This window comes from Cicer arietinum, chromosome 4, assembly GCF_000331145.2.
Source record: "Cicer arietinum cultivar CDC Frontier isolate Library 1 chromosome 4, Cicar.CDCFrontier_v2.0, whole genome shotgun sequence".
NCBI classification, from domain to species: domain Eukaryota; kingdom Viridiplantae; phylum Streptophyta; class Magnoliopsida; order Fabales; family Fabaceae; genus Cicer; species Cicer arietinum.
Window position 1 is genome coordinate 36574465 of NC_021163.2, and position 18599 is coordinate 36593063.

Here is an 18599-nt window from a genome sequence, read left to right on the forward strand (position 1 = left end):
TTTAATTTTATTTTTAGTGGTAGTATATAGAAAAAGCCAATAAACTTATTTATCGTTTGTGTCAATATGTGTATGACTATACAGGTCAAAAGTAATCATTGGAGATTAAATAGTTAACAAATTTAAATTAAATTTAAATTATTGCGAGGAAGTCGAATTCGAATTGTAATTAAAATAATCATTAATTCATTTATCTTTTGGATAAACTTGAAAATTGAAGAATTAAAAGAAAAAACGATAGGTAAAGAATGATAATTAGATATTTTTTATAATAGATTTATTTCTTTAATAGATATTAAATATTAGATAATAGATGCATGTATTCATTCATTTGATTATTTATTCATTTTACTATTAAATAGATAAATAAATAAATAGATAAATGATAGTTTGATAATTAATTTTCATATTAATTACATTCTTTTCTTTAAGTCAATGTATTCATTCGTTTGATTATTTAATAATTTAACCACTAGACGGATATCTAGATTCTCTTATCTATTATTTAGACGACAAAAAGGATAGTTTTCTCTTTTCTAAATCCTCCCTTCCCAACTATGTCTTGATTCTTATGGATCTTAAAAATATATATTATTGATTATTATTATTATTATTATTATTATTATTATTATTATTATTATTATTATTATTATTATTATTATTATTTTTGTAAAAATATGCTATGGTTTACTATCTATGATTATTGAAATTATATCCAAATTCTTCGTTGTCAACCAATTTTATGATTATTATGATGCAATGTTCATTATATATTAAATGTTCTAGAATATTAATTAATCGTTGAAATTTATATGTTAAATAAATTTTTTGTTTTTATAATTTTTTTAATTCTTGTGAAAATAATCACAATTTTTAGTTCATACAAAATTATTCTATAAAGAGTTTTAGTTTATTTGAAATAAAACATGTTCAAATAATTTTCTTAAACTTTTAAATTATTTAATATTTTTTTAGAATGTTTAGAACATTATAAAGTTTTTATTTATAAAAGTTTAAAATTTTTTAATTTAAAATAAAATAAATATGAATTTTTTAAACCCCCACAAAAAATTCCAACCAAAACAAAACATATTTAATAGGAACTTTTCAATTAAATTTAATGATATCTAATTTAATTTGTAAAAGATAAAAAATTCAATAATATTAAACTGCAAATGAGATTTATTGATTTAAAAATTTAAGGATTTAATAATGTTTTTTTATCATCAGTCAACAGATATTTATTACACAATGAATTCATTTCAATAACTATATGTTAAAATATTTATTACACAATAAAATATTTTCAAAAAACATTGATTTCACCGACATTATAATACTGTTTTATTTTAAAAATAAAAAATTATATTTTAATTTATTGATTCATGTATTAAATTTAATAACTTCTTTTAATATACAAATTAATTCCGATAATACATGAATCTATATCTTTCTACTTAATAAATACAAAGAAACAAAAAATAATATAACTCAAAAAAATATATGTATAATATATTTAATGAGACACGCGTTACACAATTAATTGAAAAACACTATATTTTAAGCTAATGAAAGATAAGAAGAGTTGAGTAAGCTTATTGAAAAAATAAGAGTTGAGAAAAAGAGTGAACTAAAAGGAAGAATAGATAATTGCATGTGAGCACTGTTCCTTGGTTTATTTTGTGTTTTAATGCTCACTTAGAACAACAAAGGAGAAAAAGAAAAGAATAGCATATTTGATAGATATGAAAGTAGAAATTGTAAGGTCAGTAGGTGATGAAAGGGAGAGTTGTAAAGGGGGGACCTCAACAAGCTTTCTTGAGAGAGTGACTGTACAGCATGGAGATGTTTGTGAGAGAAGTATAAGGGAAATAAGTGAAGAGGAGAAGCTGAAATGGGAAAATTTATGGAGGCTTCCAACATATGATAGGATGAGAAAAGGGATTTTAAAGCAAGTTTTAGATAATGGAAAAGTTAACTATGAAGAGGTTGATATTACCAAGCTTGGGGTGCAAGAAAAACAACGTCTTCTTGAGACCATACTAAAGACTCCTGAAGAAGACAATGAGAATTTTCTTCTTAAGATAAGAGACAGAGTTGATAGGTAGTGTAGTTTGCTTTTTATTTTATAAGTATTTTTCTAATGATGTCATCATTCTTAAAATTGCAGTTGTTTAAAATCATAGATCAATTATATAATTATTTGATTTGAATTTTTTTCGAGTTTTAATTCTTCTCTATTATGTAAGAATTTATTATATGATTTTTCATGTGTTTTTTGTTCATTATTACAGGGTAGGAATTGAGTTGCCCAAAATTGAAGTTCGTTTTGAGAAATTATCAATTGAAGGGGATGCATATGTTGGAACAAGGGCATTGCCAACACTACTAAATTCTACATTTAATGTAATAGAGGTAGGTATCTTCAACAAACAAAAGGGTATTTTTGGTAATTAAATAATTAGTTTACATTTTTTAAACCGGGCATCCATGTGCATGTATAGGAGTGTGCAAAAATATAGTTAAGTGGACAACAATGATAAATTGAATTGTACTGTACCACAAAAAAGTAAATAATTTAAATGGTTTATAAATTGAACTACATATTTAAAAAATTCAGTTAACCAAACCTAATTCAAAAATCAATTTAACAATTTTAAATTTTCTTTTAACCTCAATTAAGATTTTTTTTCTTGTGAAATATTTGAAATTTAATTTGCTCAAAAATATAGGAAATATCAGAAAAAATATTTTGAAAAAAATTAAAAACCAAATTAAAAACCAATATTAAAAAATCAATATTTTCTTTATATTTATTTTGTTTTTCAAAAAAATCGAAAAAAGTTTGCCAAAAGAATTTCGGAATTATTTTTTTGAAAAACTTTTTTACATTTATTTTTCTCGAAAAAAAATGATATTTTTATTATCAAAAGAATTTCAAAATTCTTTTTTCGAATAACTATTTTGAAATCGATTTTAACTAAAAATTTGTTCAAAATATTAAACTAGTTTATATATTTATAAACTAATTTTAAACTAGTTCAGAACTACACTGAACTTGATTTGAAAGTGATTTTTAATAACTGAACCAAACTATTAATATGATCCAATACAATTCAATTTTTGCACCAAAAACATCACTACATGCAACTGTATTGTATGATTTAAATTCGAACTAAATAAGTTAAAAGACTCTTTTTCATCTGTCTAAGTGCTCTTTATTGTGCAAAGATATATATTTTGATCTGTATGCAAAGTTATATTTTTTATATACAATGAAAATAATATCATATTTATGTAGACATATTTAAATAAAAATGTATTCTATCTAAAATGAAATATAAATAATGATGATATCAAAAAAGTTGATATATCTTATTAATTATAAAAACTAGACATATCTACTTTTTAAATACTTTTTGTTTTATTTATAGTTCATCTTAAAATAGTAGTTTATAATTTTTTATATCAATATAATCAAAATAAGAATCTTAAATTTTTTATTTTGAAATAAAGTAAAGATTTTTTTAAAACAAAATTTAGATTGTAAATGCACCGAAATGAAAACTATTATTTTAACTACATTAACACCTGAAGCACAAAAACAAAACGATCACTTGCATCAATCCAAAAATATGATAGAAAAACACCAAAAAGATGGATGACATAAACCAACTTTAAAGGTGCACGATACCATGCTTCAAATAAACTAGTCAAATATGTTCGTCCAACGGCGTGTAGTTACATAAAATTCAGGTTTTGGCTAATTAGTGTTGGAGTTGTGTTAGGTTGTCATCACGTTTTTTCGGCAAAGATTGTACTTTCATAATTTAATAATAATAAATTTATAACCGTTATTTTTTTTACTAATAATAATAAATTTATGACACTTACCTTTTTTTTTTAATTAATTTATGACCGTTAATTTCTTTTTAATTTATTAATAATAATAATTTTATGACCGTTACCTTATTTTTAATTTTTATTATTGTTATAAAAATTTAAGTTAAATTTTATTTTAAATTTAAATTAAAATAATATATAATAATATTAATTGAAATATTTAAATCAATATATTAAATTGTAATAAAATTAAATATAAAATAAATATTAATATATAAATTAAAATTGTGAGACCTATTTAATGAACCTGTAAAAAATGAATAAATTATTTTACGATGATATGGTACAATGGACTTTGTTTAATAAACCCATGTTGAGTTTCCATTTAAATATGTTCTATTAAATAAAGTTGGATTTAGTGTTCCACCATCTTAAGTTAGCTAGAAATTAAGAGACAATGAGAAGGTAACTTATCAGCACAACAGTACCTTTCCTGTAAATGTGGGAATAACTAGAAATTAAGAGACAATGAGAAGGTAACTTATCAGCACAAGTACCTTTCCTGTAAATGCAGGAATAAATATATTCATCCTGTTATACAAATGAAAATAATTAGAACAACAATTTTGAAGCTTAAAAGGAACAAGAAGATTTTAAATGCTTGAATGACCAACTTTGAATCCCACTCCAATGAAATATTATTATATCAGTCTGTTTTGAAATATAATTCAATAAACACTTCTATCCCAAAAATACCCCTACACCAGCTATATGAAGAGTACCGCTAATTAGGGCGGTTCATGGTTGATTTTTTTAAAAAATCAAATCATATTCATTTTAAACCAATATATGGATTTAGATTTATAATCAAATTCATTATTTGATTTAAAACCGGTTATAAAATCAATTGTAAATTTAGTTATGGTTAAATAACCGGTTTATAATGAAAACAACCGTTTTGAAAATTTTAATTTTAAAATCGGTTAAAATTTGATTATTTTTTTTAAAATTATTTATTCATAGTTTAAAAGTCGGTTATTTAAAAAAAATTGATTTTTTCGATAAATTTTTTTAAAAAAATTCTCACCAAATTTTTCAAGAAAAAAATGGATTAAAATTTTTTTTTTAACTTTTTTCCGATACTTTTTCGAAAAAAAAATAAATTTCAATTTTTTTTCAAAAAATAAATTCTCAAAATTAACAAAATATTGGTAGTGGATAAAAACCAAATCCAAATATAAAACATAAGTGGTTATCCAATCGGTTTATATATAAACCAGATTATAACCATATAATTTTAACTAGATATTTAAAATGGATTTGGATCCGGTTTTGGATTTGAGCCTAATAACCGGATATTTTGCACAGCCCTACCGCTAGGGGTGGGAATATGCCAGGTCAGGCCAGGCTTTGAAATGCCTGAGCTTGGCACCTACTGCTAGGGGTGAGAATAAGTCAGACCAGACCATGCTTTGAAAGACCCGAACTTGACATACGATTAATTTTTTAGGCCTAAGTCTGGCCTACGGCCTATCATAGGCTTTTTTTTCGACCTGACCTGACCTTTTTAAAAGTCTGGCCTGACCTAGAAGCCTATTTAAAAGTCTTATTCATATTAAACATTTAAATGCTCTACTCATACGATATGCTCTCCAGATACCAATATCAATGTATATATATATATATATATATATATATATATATTAAAAGAAAAATACTTTTTCTAACAAAATAATTTTAAAAAAATTTGAAACAAACATACTTTAAACCCTAAAACATAATTCTTAGTTTCAAAGAATAGATTTTTTTTCTAAAACAAACGCACCCATTATTACCTCTCGAACAAATATGGAAGGACTACTGAGTTATTGACTAATTGAATGACTACCGAATATGCAACGACTACCAAATATGGAATGACTACCGAATATGGAATGACATTGCCTAATCGATAGAATTTAAAATAGGAAATAATATTATTAATATAATAATAAAAAATAACATTAATAAATAATTAAATATATATAGGTTGGTCTGTCAGGCCTAATAGGTTTTTTATAAGCTTGAGCTTGACCTATTTAAATAAATAGGCTTTAAAAATAACCTGAACCTAGCCTTTTTATTAAATAGACCAGATCAGACCAGGAGTAGGCCATACCATCAGCCCCTGTCGGACAGCCTAACCTATTCCCATCCCTACCTACCGCTAACCCTCCTATAGTATTACCCTTGACCCAAAGTATAACTGGAAGTATTTGATATTTTAATTTTGATTAATTAATTATACTAATTGATTATTTTATTTAATTGATTATATCAGTTTATGTAACATTTGATATTAATATTATTTTCAATCATCATTATTATTCAATTTATTTTATTCTATTTTTATTTTATCAATGACTTAAATTAATTGAATATAATTATAATTAAATCAAAAATCGTAATAAGAATGATCCAACATTGTCTTTAATTAATTGAACCTAATTACGACTAACTAATAAATATTTTAAAATGGAAAAATTGTAATAGACGAAGCAACACCAGCACTAGTATAACCAATCAGAGACACACTACCAATTACCAAGTTAATTGATGTATTCAAGGCAATCTGTCGATTATCAAAACAAGCCTTATTACAGTTAAATGTAGATAAACTGGATTTATATAACTTAGTTTGCTTTGTTTAGAAGTTAAATTGAATCATGATCTTTTATGTTTTCCTATTTGTGGCAAATAGGGAATTTTGGGTTATATCAAGATTTTGCCATTTAAGAAACGGGTTGTCAAGATTCTCAAAGATGTTACTGGAATTGTGAAACCATCAAGGTACATAGTTTTTTTTTATTCAATCAAGGTACATTGTTAGTGATGCTACATATGGATAATTTACTTGTATGCCTTGTTATTTCTTTACATATGGATTTTGAGATGTGTTTTTCTCCCAGTTTTAATGGTATTAACCTATTACTCATTCACGTGTAAATTTTTATGTTTGGTTAATTTGGTGCATAAAATTTCTATTACGAGACACACTTATAGATGCTTTTAGAAATATCTTATAATTTAAGGAATTAAAATTGTGATTTATCCAAAGAATATTATGTGGTAACATCTAACATTTACAAATTAAAACTATTCTGTATAACATTTTATGTTTCTGTTTTTTATAAATTAATTTTAAAAATTTCATATATTATTTACTTATATATAATATTATATACGTAAGAGTTGAGGACACAAAATTTATAAGTTCATCTATCAACTTATTAATACTATCATTAAATTTTATTATTATTATTATTATTATTATTATTATTATTATTATTATTATTATCCAACATACTCAAATTTATCATGAATCATCAAAATAGTATTTAAAAGATACAATTTATTATCATAAAAGTATTTGAAATATACAATTTTATATCAAAGTAGGTCACGATTGTTACAACGTCAAAAGACTAAGCTGACTTGATGATTAATTGAATATTTTATTGAGTTAGGAACCCAAATGTATCATCATATACTTTCGGGGACTAAAATAATGGATTACCCATTATTCTTCTCTTTCTTGCAAACATTCCTAATTGTAACAATCAATATTTCTCAAATTATTATAGAAGCATTTTTAGTTCTTGTTAGAATGTGAAAATATACTTTCAATGAGTTTCTTTTAGATATGTTTACAACATTGTAAAAATTTCCTTCACAAAAAATGAATTCAAATTTCGATTTTCATGTCTATATTTGCATTACTTCTATTTTATGTTTATGAAATTTAAAATATTCAAATTATATTTATCTTAAATTAAAAGATTCTAAAATTTTATAGATAAAGTACTTATAATATTTTAAACGTGATAACAAAAAATCATTAAAAATTTTAAAAATTAAAAAACAATTAAATATGTTTCTTTTCTGTAAAGACCAAAATTGCTTTTAGAAAAAAAATTATGAGAGTAAAAATTGCATTTGTTTTTGAAATTAAAAGCAAAATTTTATATGAATTAAAAAATTATTTAACCTTAGTTTATATAATATGGTAAAATTAGCATACCACTTAGTCACGTGGTAGCATTACTAAGAGTGTATTTGGATAGGAAAATTTTGTAAAGGAATGTAATTTTTGAAGGAACTCAAATCTTTCAATGTAAAATTACTTTGTTTGGATAATAAATTTGAAGAATTTTCAAAAGGGAAGGACTTCATGAGGTATTTTGTCAAAGTTAAATTTAGAAAATTTTAAATACCACCAAAAACTTAATAATTTCAAATTTCTTATTTACTTTATAAAATATGAATCATGCAATGGTTCCTATAATTTTTTCAAAATTTGAATATAGTCACTATATTTTTTTTTTTATAAATTGATTCCTAATTTTTTTTAAATTTGTCCCTAAAAAGTTATAAAATATAGTCCCTTTCAACTCTTCAAAAATTTCGGTTTTGGCCCAAATCTAATTTTTATTTTTGCCCCAAAATTAATAAAATTTAAAAAAATGTGAAATTTTAAAAGAAAAATGTCTTTATCTAAATAAAAGAATTTACAAATAAAATAAATTCTATTGAAACATTTGAATCGTAAGAATTCTAATTTATCAGGAATTTCAAATTATCTCATCCAAAAAATTTAAAGGAATATGCTTTAATTATAATTGTATTAGCTAGGTTGTTATAAGAGAATATATCACCTATAGTTAATATTTTGATAACTGGATTTTATTTTTTGTCTCTCTTTTCAGAATGACATTACTTTTAGGACCTCCAGGTTCAGGAAAAACTACTCTCCTCAAAATACTTGCTGGAAAAATGGACAAGGATCTAAGGGTTAGTCATCCCTTCCCTCCCAGGAAAAATATTCCAAACTCATAATATGCCCTTCCCAATAGGAACTATTACAACAGAAGTTTGGATATTTAACTCTGCATTATAAAACTTGTAAACAGGTATCAGGAAGAGTCACTTACAATGGTCATGAACTTTCAGAATTTGTTCCTCAAAGAACATGTGTTTATATTAGTCAACATGATCTTCACCATGGAGAAATGACAGTAAGAGAGACACTAGACTTCTCCGGACGGTGCTTGGGAGTTGGAACATGGTATGATATGCTGACAGAATTGTCAAGGCGAGAAATAGCAGCAGGTATCAAACCAGATCCTGAGATTGATGCTTTCATGAAAGTCATAGCAATGCACGGTCAAGAAACCAGTCTTGTTACATATTACATTCTTAAGGTTTGCATGCTTCTTTTCACTTGATTCCCTTTAGTCAACATGATAACTTTTTCTCATCTAATTTATTGAGATAATTCAATAGATTCTTGGGCTGGATATATGTTCTGATATTTTGGTTGGAGATGAGATGAGAAGGGGCATATCTGGTGGACAAAAGAGGCGTTTAACTACCGGTAAGTGTCGTGTCATGTGGCAGCGCTCATAAATCTACTTGTACTATTGTTCAGTTTGTCAATTCTCATAAATCTTAATATTATTAACTTGTTGAAGGTGAGATGTTGGTGGGACCTGCAAAAGTCCTCTTTATGGATGCAATTTCAACTGGTTTGGATAGTTCTACAACCTTCCAAATTGTTAGGTTTATGAGGCAGATGGTTCATATCATGGACATAACTATGATAATCTCACTTTTGCAACCTGCACCAGAAACATATAACCTTTTCGATGACATAATATTACTTTCAGAAGGTGAGATTGTCTATCAAGGTCCCCGTGAGAGTGTTCTAGATTTTTTTCAAACTATGGGCTTTAAGTGCCCAGAAAGGAAAGGAGTGTCTGATTTTTTACAGGAGGTAACTTCCAGAAAGGATCAAGAACAATACTGGTTCAGAAGAGACATACCTTACCAATATGTTAGTGTTCCTGAGTTTGTAGCCCACTTCAATAATTACATCACTGGTAAAAAACTTCATGAAGAGATTCATGTTCCATTTGATTCTAGAAAAAATCATCCTGCAGCATTAATGAAGGAAAAGTATGGAATATCCAAATGGGAACTCTTCAAGGCATGCTTTTCAAGAGAATGGCTATTCATGAAGCGTAGCTACTTTGTGTATATATTTAAGACTTTTCAGATTACTGTCATTTCTGTAATAACCATGTCAGTATTTTTTAGGACAGAAATGAAGCACACTAAAATTGAAGATGGAGGAAAATTTTATGGTGCATTATTTTTCAGCCTTATCAATGTGATGTTCAATGGATTAGCAGAGATGACAATGACTGTTAATAGACTTCCTGTTTTCTTCAAGCAGAGAGATTTACTATTTTATCCAGCATGGGCTTTTGCATTGCCCATTTGGGTCCTTAGAGTTCCTCTCTCTTTGTTGGAATCGGGAGTATGGATTATCATCACTTACTATACGATTGGCTTTGCTCCTGCAGCTAGTAGGTATGAGAATTCAATCTATATATTTAATTTCTTAGTGATGTGTGAGAATGTTAGGATGAATGAATGGTTACACAAGATAAGACACATGAGGTTTTTGAGTTGTAAATTTTGTTTAATTATATATACAAATTTCTATTACAGGTTTTTCCGTCAACTATTGGCATTCTTCTGTGTGAATCAAATGACTCTATCCCTTTTCCGCTTATCTGCTGCAATTGGAAGAACAAGGGTTTTGGCTGTCTCACTTTCTAGCATAGCAGTTTTAGTTGCTTTCATCTCAAGTGGATTTATTGTTTCAAGAGGTAAGTAGCAGTTTCTCTTTATACCATCTAAACAATATTCTAAAATTATTTTTAAGTGGAAGTTTTTCTGTATTCTCCATATGTAGATGATATCGAACCATGGATGATATGGTGCTATTATGCTTCACCTATGATGTATGGAATGACAGCAATAGCCACTAACGAATTCCTAGACATAAGATGGAGTACTGTAAGATCCTATACTTGTGGAGATAATCATTAGTGTTCATGCATATAATTTATCTACATATTAACTAGTTTTCTATTCTTCATATTTCACAGCCTAATAATGACCCCAGAATTAATGAGCCCACAATTGGGAAGGCTATTCTTAGAGCCAAAGGCATAGTTACAGAAGACTATTGGTATTGGATATCTATTAGTGCTCTTATAGGATATTCTCTACTTTTCAACGTTTGTTTCGTTCTCGCTCTAACTTATTTGAATCGTAAGTTTGCATCCTAATATTTCTTTGTGTTCATGTCTTCATTTATTTGCATCTATTAAGAAGACTTTGACTTTGGTCTTTAAAATGTTCTATAAAATCTTTCTTACTGAGTTAAAAGAGAAGAGAATAGTATTATGAATGAAGATTAGAAAGATAACTACTACTACAACTATCCTAAATAAAAGACTCTAGAAAACTTTTGTTGTCTTTTTTAAAAGAGGTCTTTAAATTTTCAATGATATTAATTATTTATTCAACAAAATACCCTTGATTTTATGACCTCTTTTTTTTTTTTTTAGCAAGCTATAAATCCTGAGAAAAATAAATTAATCATCTCTCATGAAGAGTAAATATAGAAAAACAATAATTTGTTAACAGAATTTAATATTTCAATAAACTTAGTCGGCAGATGATATATTTGAGGATGGAGGTAGTATTAGATGAAAGAAAGTGGCCCTTTGAAAAGTTCATTATGAAAAAACCCCTCTGACATCTTTTTAAAATAAAATTGAAGCATTCGGAAATTCTAAATCTATCATATTGGAAGAAGACGACAATGAGAAAAGCACACTGGCATCATTGTCAATGGAGAAAACAACAGCAGAAATGACAGAGAAGAGTTCAGCTTCAAATGCTCAATGGGTTGAAGGTAATATTAAATTTTGTTTGATCATAATTGATAAAGGTAACATACGTTCAATGAGATCACACAGAATATATCATTTGTTTTTCATATCAAGTACTTTAAGGTTAGTCAGAAGACATGCCACTTCCATTCTAAATTAAGTTTACCTTCATCAAAATTAGTAGCTCTGATGGTTTTAAATTGCGGTTGTAAATGGCATCACAACTGCAATTTAGGCCACATTTATCCAAATTTTCTCGCACTATAAAGGTTGCATCGTAACTGTAACTGCAACTGCAATTTAAAACTCTGCATATGTTTCTAAGTGTAGATATGATGGTAGCGTTGTTGTATTACAAAAATTCAATTCATTATAAGTATTCTTGGCAGTTGACAATGAACAAAAATATAATTTGAATTACTACAGGTGTTGACATGGATGGGAGAAACAAGTCACATAGTTCAATTTCTATACATGAAGAGCATGCAAAATCCAAGAAGGGAATGGTGTTACCCTTTCAGCCTCTATCACTTGCTTTTGAAAATGTGAACTACTATATCGATGTGCCAAATGTAAATTCTTACTCCCCCTTGTATCCTATTATTTCTTACATCAGAAAGAGTTTTGAAGTATTTTTCTAATTAACCTTCATTTTTATGAAACAAAGAGTTATCTATGAACTTTTGTATTTTAAAATTACTTGGAAAGTATATTATGGTATCACAACTCCAAAGTGTTGGAAATGTCACTTTATTGTAATTTATTGTCAGGAAATGAAGACACAAGGAATTAAAGAGAATAGACTCCAACTACTACGAGACATAAGTGGTTCTTTCAGGCCTGGAATTTTAACAGCATTAGTTGGTGTAAGTGGTGCAGGAAAAACCACCTTGATGGATGTTCTTGCAGGAAGAAAAACCGGTGGCTATATTGAAGGAAGTATCAACATATCTGGCTATCCTAAAAACCAAGAAACGTTTGCTCGAATTAGCGGTTATTGTGAACAAAATGATATACATTCTCCACATATTACAATCTATGAATCTCTTATGTTTTCTGCTTGGTTGAGACTTAGTAAGGAGGTTGATATAAAAACTCGAAAGGTATATTATCATCAAACCAATTTTCATCTTAATTCCCTATCAAAGCCTCTTTAATTGTCTATATGAATTATATTATCACCTCCTTGATAAAAAACTAAGATAGTGAGTGTTCTATGACATTAGTGAACCTCTTTTTCCAAGAAAAAGTATGGCGAATGAGATCAAGATTTAAGATACCAGGAGTCTAGGGTACATGTGTTAAGCATCAAATATAAAAAATAATGATAATAAACTCGCCAATAGAGGGCTTTATGTAGTAACTTTCAAAGTTGAAACTAGCTCTTATTTCCAATTTCAAAGGGAGTTATTGTATAAGGTTCAACATTAAATGTTCTGGGTAAGAGCTTAAGAGGTTTCATTTTAAAACTTATAGTCTTGGATTCAAATCCTAAGATTGATATTTTGTTGTAAACATATATTAAAATATTATAGTAATTTCATAATATTAGTAGGTTTTTAACTAATCCTCCAACTAATTGAATATGAAATCATAGACAATTTTAAGATTATTTTATTTGCGGTTAACGAGCAATCAATTATTTGTTTTCGAACTCCTTATCATATTTCAGATGTTTATTGAGGAAGTTCTAGAGTTGGTCGAGCTATATCCAGTCAGAAATTTCATAGTCGGTCTTCCTGGAATAGATGGTTTATCATTTGAGCAGAGAAAGAGGCTTACAATTGCAGTAGAATTGGTTGCAAATCCTTCCATTATATTTATGGATGAGCCAACAACTGGTCTTGATGCTAGAGCTGCAGCAGTTGTTATGCGTACTGTTAGAAACACAGTTGACACAGGAAGAACTGTTGTATGCACAATTCATCAACCAAGCATTGATTTGTTTGAACATTTTGATGAGGTAAATATGAATATCAAGATATTAAAAATGAAACTACTATTTATATAATGTGATTTATAAGGTAATACTCACCCTTGGCATGTCTTAAGTTCAGCTGCTTTTGATGAAGAGAGGTGGACAAGTGATATATGAAGGTCCTCTTGGTCAAAATTCTGAGAAACTTATAGAGTACTTTGAGGTAAAATTGTACTATGATAATGTATAAAATTAAATCAGTTGGATGTCAGAAATCTTACAGATGTGTATAACATTTTTCAGGCTATTAAAGGAATTCCTAAGATTGAGGATGGATATAATCCAGCCTCATGGATGCTGGACATAACTTCTCTTGTGGTTGAGTCTCAACTTAATATAGATTTTGCTGAATTATACATTAAGTCAGGCCTTTACCAGTAAGCTACCGTCAAAGTCATAACTATACTCCAAAAGATTCCAGCTTCTTTTTTTTTTTTTCTTCATATTTACTTGAAATTTCTCATAATGTTTTACTTTTTCATATTTTTTTTTTAACTCTTATCCAGAAGGAACCAGGAACTTATCAAAGAACTATCTACACCAGCACTAGGAATAAAGGACCTGTACTTTCCGTCTAAATGCTCCCAATCATTTGTTACTCAATGCTACGCTTGCTTATGGAAACAGTACTTATCCTATTGGAGGAATCCACAATACAATGCTAACAGATTCTTCATGACAATAGTTTTTGGCGTTATCTTTGGACTTGCTTATTGGAAAAAAGGAGATAAGATGTAAGTCTAAAGGTTATTTCGTAATATTACACTTCACCAATTCTTGTCAACTTCTGCATTATTTCTAACTCCAATAACCAAATAAACAATTATATGTTTCTTCAAAAAAATTTGTTTCGTAGACCAAATCATCATAGTATTCTTTGTTGCTACAGATCTTCAATAAGAACTCTTGTTCTCTTTACATATGAAAAAGTGAAACCAGCATTTTATTTGTTAAGATGTCCTTGGATTCATAATTGTATGAATTACATGAGAGAAAAATATCATGTTTTCAGGCAAAAAGAACAAGATTTGTTGAATATGATTGGAGTTATGTATTCATCTTGTATTTTCCTTGGAGGCGCCAATGCAAACATTGTACAACCTGTTGTTGCAATAGAAAGGATAGTTCTCTACCGGGAAAGATCTGCTGGAATGTACTCAGAATTGCCCTATGCAATTGGCCAGGTGAAAACTGCCAAACCCTTCACTTAAAATAATATTAAGAAAGATAACTTGTTACACATTTCATTAAAATAACTACTGTCTTGCAGGTAGCAATTGAAATAACTTATGTTGTAATCCAAAGTCTAGTATATTCCATTATCCTCTTCTCGATGATTGGGTTTCACCAACAAGTTGAACATTTCCTTTGGCTCTACTTCTTCATATTCATGTCCTTTATCTGCTTCACATTATATGGAATGATGATTGTGGCTCTAACACCAAATCTTCAAATTTCTACAATCGTTATAACTTTCTTCACATGCTTATGGAACCTATTCTCTGGCTTTCTTATTCCAATGACGGTTAGTATATGACTGCAATCATCAAATATATTTCTTACTTTAAATAGTCTGCATTATTATGGAATAAAAGGATAATATTTCACACAATTACTGAACCTATTCACATCACTCTATCTATCTCTTTTAAGTCTTATGTCCTGTTGCCACTAAAGTGATACATAGGGAAGTAAAATTGAAGTAGGATGTCCTGTCAAAGGACATTAAATATCTCAGAAAAAATATATAAAATAATGTCTTCGTCAATTGAGTTAGACACATGAATTCTTATTATTTGACCATTATTGTAGCTCAGAAAAATCTTTATTAAAAAGTATAGTTAGTTCTTAATTATTTGACCACTATTGTATGAAACATCTTAAGAAGATCCTTCAACAAAAAAAAAACTACTATTTTAATTTTCAACTAAACAACCAAAATTTCATCTAATATTTGTTTTTTATTTTTGTAGAAAATTCCAATATGGTGGAGGTGGTATTATTGGGCATCTCCTGTGGCATGGACAATAGACGGATTGGTGACATCACAGGTGGGTGACATGAACAATCCAATAGAGGTTCCTGGCTTTAGACCCATGACAGTAAAAGATTATCTTGAGAGGCAGTTTGGCTTTAGAGAGAACTTCCTTGGATTTGTTGCTTTGGCTCATATAGCTTTCAGCCTTGTATTTCTTTTTGTATTTGCTTATGGCATCAAGTTTTTAAATTTCCAAAAAAGATGATCATATATGACAAATTGATATGAAAACGGTCATACAAAATGTCATTAGGTAATATTACCGGATCGACAAAACTTATATGAATAATAATACGTTGTTCAATTTTCAATGTAATTTCTCAATTGTCTTTTGTTCATATGAGTGTTTTTCTAAACGATTTGATGATAATCAATGTAACAACCTGATTTTATTAACGGAAGTTAAATTGCGTTTAGAATCCATCATTAAATGTGGAGATGAGGTTAGAATGTATAAGAATTGGTTTTAATGGGTTTATTTAAGAGCTAAGTAAAGAAACTTGCACCCTAAGTCATAAAAAATGTGTTTTGACCGACCTAATTCGTTAAGAAAATCAAAATTTTGCTTAGAATAAAAAATTTGCCAAGTAATACATGTCAGGCCTAGGCTGGCTTGGGACACGTGGCACATTATCATAGAGTAGATGATTTAAATATTATTTTAAGAGATAATTGTTATTTGTTTATATTTGTTTTATTTGATACGATTGTTCGTACGTGTTGTATGATACTTATATATCTGTCATTGTCAGATAAATAATAAAGTTGCAACCTTTATATGCAATAAGAATGCTATTGCTACATCCATATTCATCTAAAATTTGTTGATTGTTGCTCCATCATGTGTCTCTCACGCTCCTCCTGCCATTGTAGTTGGGCTTTCAATTCTTGCTCCTTACTTTTACTCTATGTCATCTGTTGTATCAATGTGAGCATTTACGGCTTATCTTTGGGGGACGAGAAAACCCTTCATAATCCATTTACAACATATTGGTTTGCAATCAAGAGGCAAGTCTACTAAATGTCTGGTCCTATTAGACTATAGAGAATCCATCTTATCGTTTATAGCCTCTTGCCATAGATCTGCATCCAAAGATAAAAAAACTTCTTGAAGATTTGCAAGATTCTCTTCAAAAGTATAGGTCGTGTAATCGGGTCTATAATGTTTAGCAACTTTTGCTCTCTTATGTCTTCGAGGTTTTGTTTTGCCTTGTTCGTCGCTTTTAGTGCTCTTGATCATAGGAACATGAGTTGCTCTGGTGCCCGACTATTTCTCAATTTGAAAGGAAATCTATTTTCATAAAAGTTAACATCATTTGAATCTATGAGCATTTTATCGTTTAGGTCATGTAGCCTAAATGCTTTGTTGTTTACTGCATACCCAACGAATGCACATTCATAGGCTCTATTGGCGAGTTTAACTCGCTTGGGATCGAGGTTTTTGCAATAAGTCAAACAACCCCAAGTTCAAAAATAAGACAAGTTTGGTTTTCTTTTCTTCAAAATCTCATATGAAGATATTTTGCTTTTAGATTTGAGAAATATATTCAAAACATAACAAACAATCAATAAAATCTCCCCCCACAAATGAGATGCAACACCAATGTTAAGCATAATAGCAAAAACTAGTTCAGTAAGAGTTTTATTTTTTCTTTCAGCTTTACCATTCATATTCGGAGAATATGGTGCAATTCTTTCATGTATAATTTCATACAATTTATAAAAATCAATAAACAAATTAGAATCATGTTTGGTTTCTCTATCACTATGAAACATCTTAATCTTTCTACTAAATTGATTTTCAATTTCAGTTACAAATATCCTAAACATGTCAAAACACTTCACTTTTATTTTTCATTAGAAATATAAAAGTATAGTCAAAACAATCGTCAATAAAAGTGATAAAATAACTTTTTTTCATTTTTAGTTAAAGTCTCATCAAGTTCACATATATCAGAGTATATTAAATCTAAAGGCTCAGATTCTCTAACTATTGATTTATGTGAACTCTTTGTTATATTAGCTTGACTACAAAAATCACATTTTTCAAAATCATTTGAAAATAACTTTGGAGTTAAACCTAAGTTACTTAAGTTTGAAATTACACGTTTTTTCACATGATAGAATCTAGCATGCCAAATATTTAAATCACACAACATGTAAGCAAAATGAGACATTTTATTAATTTCAACATTTAACTTAAACATGCCATTATTGGCATACCCTTTCCCAACAAAAATATCATTTTTAGAAGTAGTGTACAAATATGCTCTTATAGATTGAGTAAACAATGCCTTATTCAAAAGAAAGCCATAAACTAGATTCTTTCTTATATTTGGAGTATGCATCACGTCCTTCAACATCAAAGTCTTTCTAGAGGTGAATGTTAATTCCACGTCTTTAATACCAACAACATTAGTGGTGTTAGAATCTCCCAACACAACTTTCTTATTTTTAGCAACAATATATGTTTTAAACATATCACAATCATAACAAACATGGCGAGATGCGTCAGTGTTGATCCACCATCAATGTTGATTTCAGTAATCATAGCAATGAATTGCTCTTCAATTAGGTTAACCTGATGAGCAGAGCTTGACCTATTCCTACACTTGTGTGCCATATAACCTGGTTTCCCACAATTGTAGCAGATGAATGGTGAGCCAAAGTCATTTTTAGGAGATGATTTCTACTTCACAATTGGGGCCTTTGGAGGGTTCCATTCTTGTTATGGTTCTTTAGATTGCGGTTCTTATTCTTAAGTAGATTTATAGTTGGCTTTAGAGTTGCACTGATGAATTTTTCTTGTTGTTTGAAAAAACTAATACTTCAACTTTCTAGTCTTGCTTTCGAGATTCTTCCTCAATTCGGAGGCAAGTTATCATATTTTCTAGTGAAAATTCTTTTGTTTTATGCTTGAGAGAATTTTTAAAATCTTCTAAGCGGAGGGGGG

At 28.3% G+C, this 18599-nt stretch overlaps 2 protein-coding genes across 2 annotated transcripts; both read left to right on the top strand.

Moving 5' to 3' along the window:
• The first annotated feature begins 1742 nt into the window (after nucleotides 1-1742).
• LOC140920049 (pleiotropic drug resistance protein 2-like) lies at nucleotides 1743-8718 on the top strand. The gene is made up of 5 exons (XM_073367360.1): nucleotides 1743-2104; nucleotides 2295-2440; nucleotides 6164-6168; nucleotides 6584-6672; nucleotides 8589-8718. Exons 1-5 carry the CDS (start codon nucleotides 1746-1748, stop codon nucleotides 8716-8718), a joined length of 729 nt encoding a protein of 242 aa, XP_073223461.1. The 5' UTR covers nucleotides 1743-1745.
• On the top strand, nucleotides 8497-15956 carry LOC101493301 (ABC transporter G family member 39-like). The gene is made up of 16 exons (XM_073367138.1): nucleotides 8497-9083; nucleotides 9166-9256; nucleotides 9354-10254; nucleotides 10396-10556; nucleotides 10643-10746; nucleotides 10839-11004; nucleotides 11519-11653; nucleotides 12057-12202; nucleotides 12401-12733; nucleotides 13303-13593; nucleotides 13688-13771; nucleotides 13852-13985; nucleotides 14115-14342; nucleotides 14621-14792; nucleotides 14879-15133; nucleotides 15582-15956. The coding sequence occupies exons 1-16, from the start codon at nucleotides 8892-8894 to the stop codon at nucleotides 15849-15851; spliced, it is 3663 nt and encodes a 1220-aa protein (XP_073223239.1). The 5' UTR covers nucleotides 8497-8891; the 3' UTR covers nucleotides 15852-15956.
• The last annotated feature ends 2643 nt before the right edge of the window (nucleotides 15957-18599 follow it).

Excerpts from the sequence above, each read along its gene's own strand:
- LOC140920049 (XM_073367360.1), top strand. The coding sequence starts at position 1,746 with ATGAAAGTAGAAATTGTAAGGTCAGTAGGTGATGAAAGGGAGAGTTGT. Across the intron at positions 2,105-2,294 it reads ATAAGAGACAGAGTTGATAG|GGTAGGAATTGAGTTGCCCA; the intron begins GTAGTGTAGTTT and ends TCATTATTACAG. Across the intron at positions 6,673-8,588 it reads GGAATTGTGAAACCATCAAG|AATGACATTACTTTTAGGAC; the intron begins GTACATAGTTTT and ends CTCTCTTTTCAG.
- LOC101493301 (XM_073367138.1), top strand. The coding sequence starts at position 8,892 with ATGACAGTAAGAGAGACACTAGACTTCTCCGGACGGTGCTTGGGAGTT. Across the intron at positions 11,005-11,518 it reads CGCTCTAACTTATTTGAATC|CATTCGGAAATTCTAAATCT; the intron begins GTAAGTTTGCAT and ends ATAAAATTGAAG. Across the intron at positions 14,793-14,878 it reads TGCCCTATGCAATTGGCCAG|GTAGCAATTGAAATAACTTA; the intron begins GTGAAAACTGCC and ends ACTGTCTTGCAG.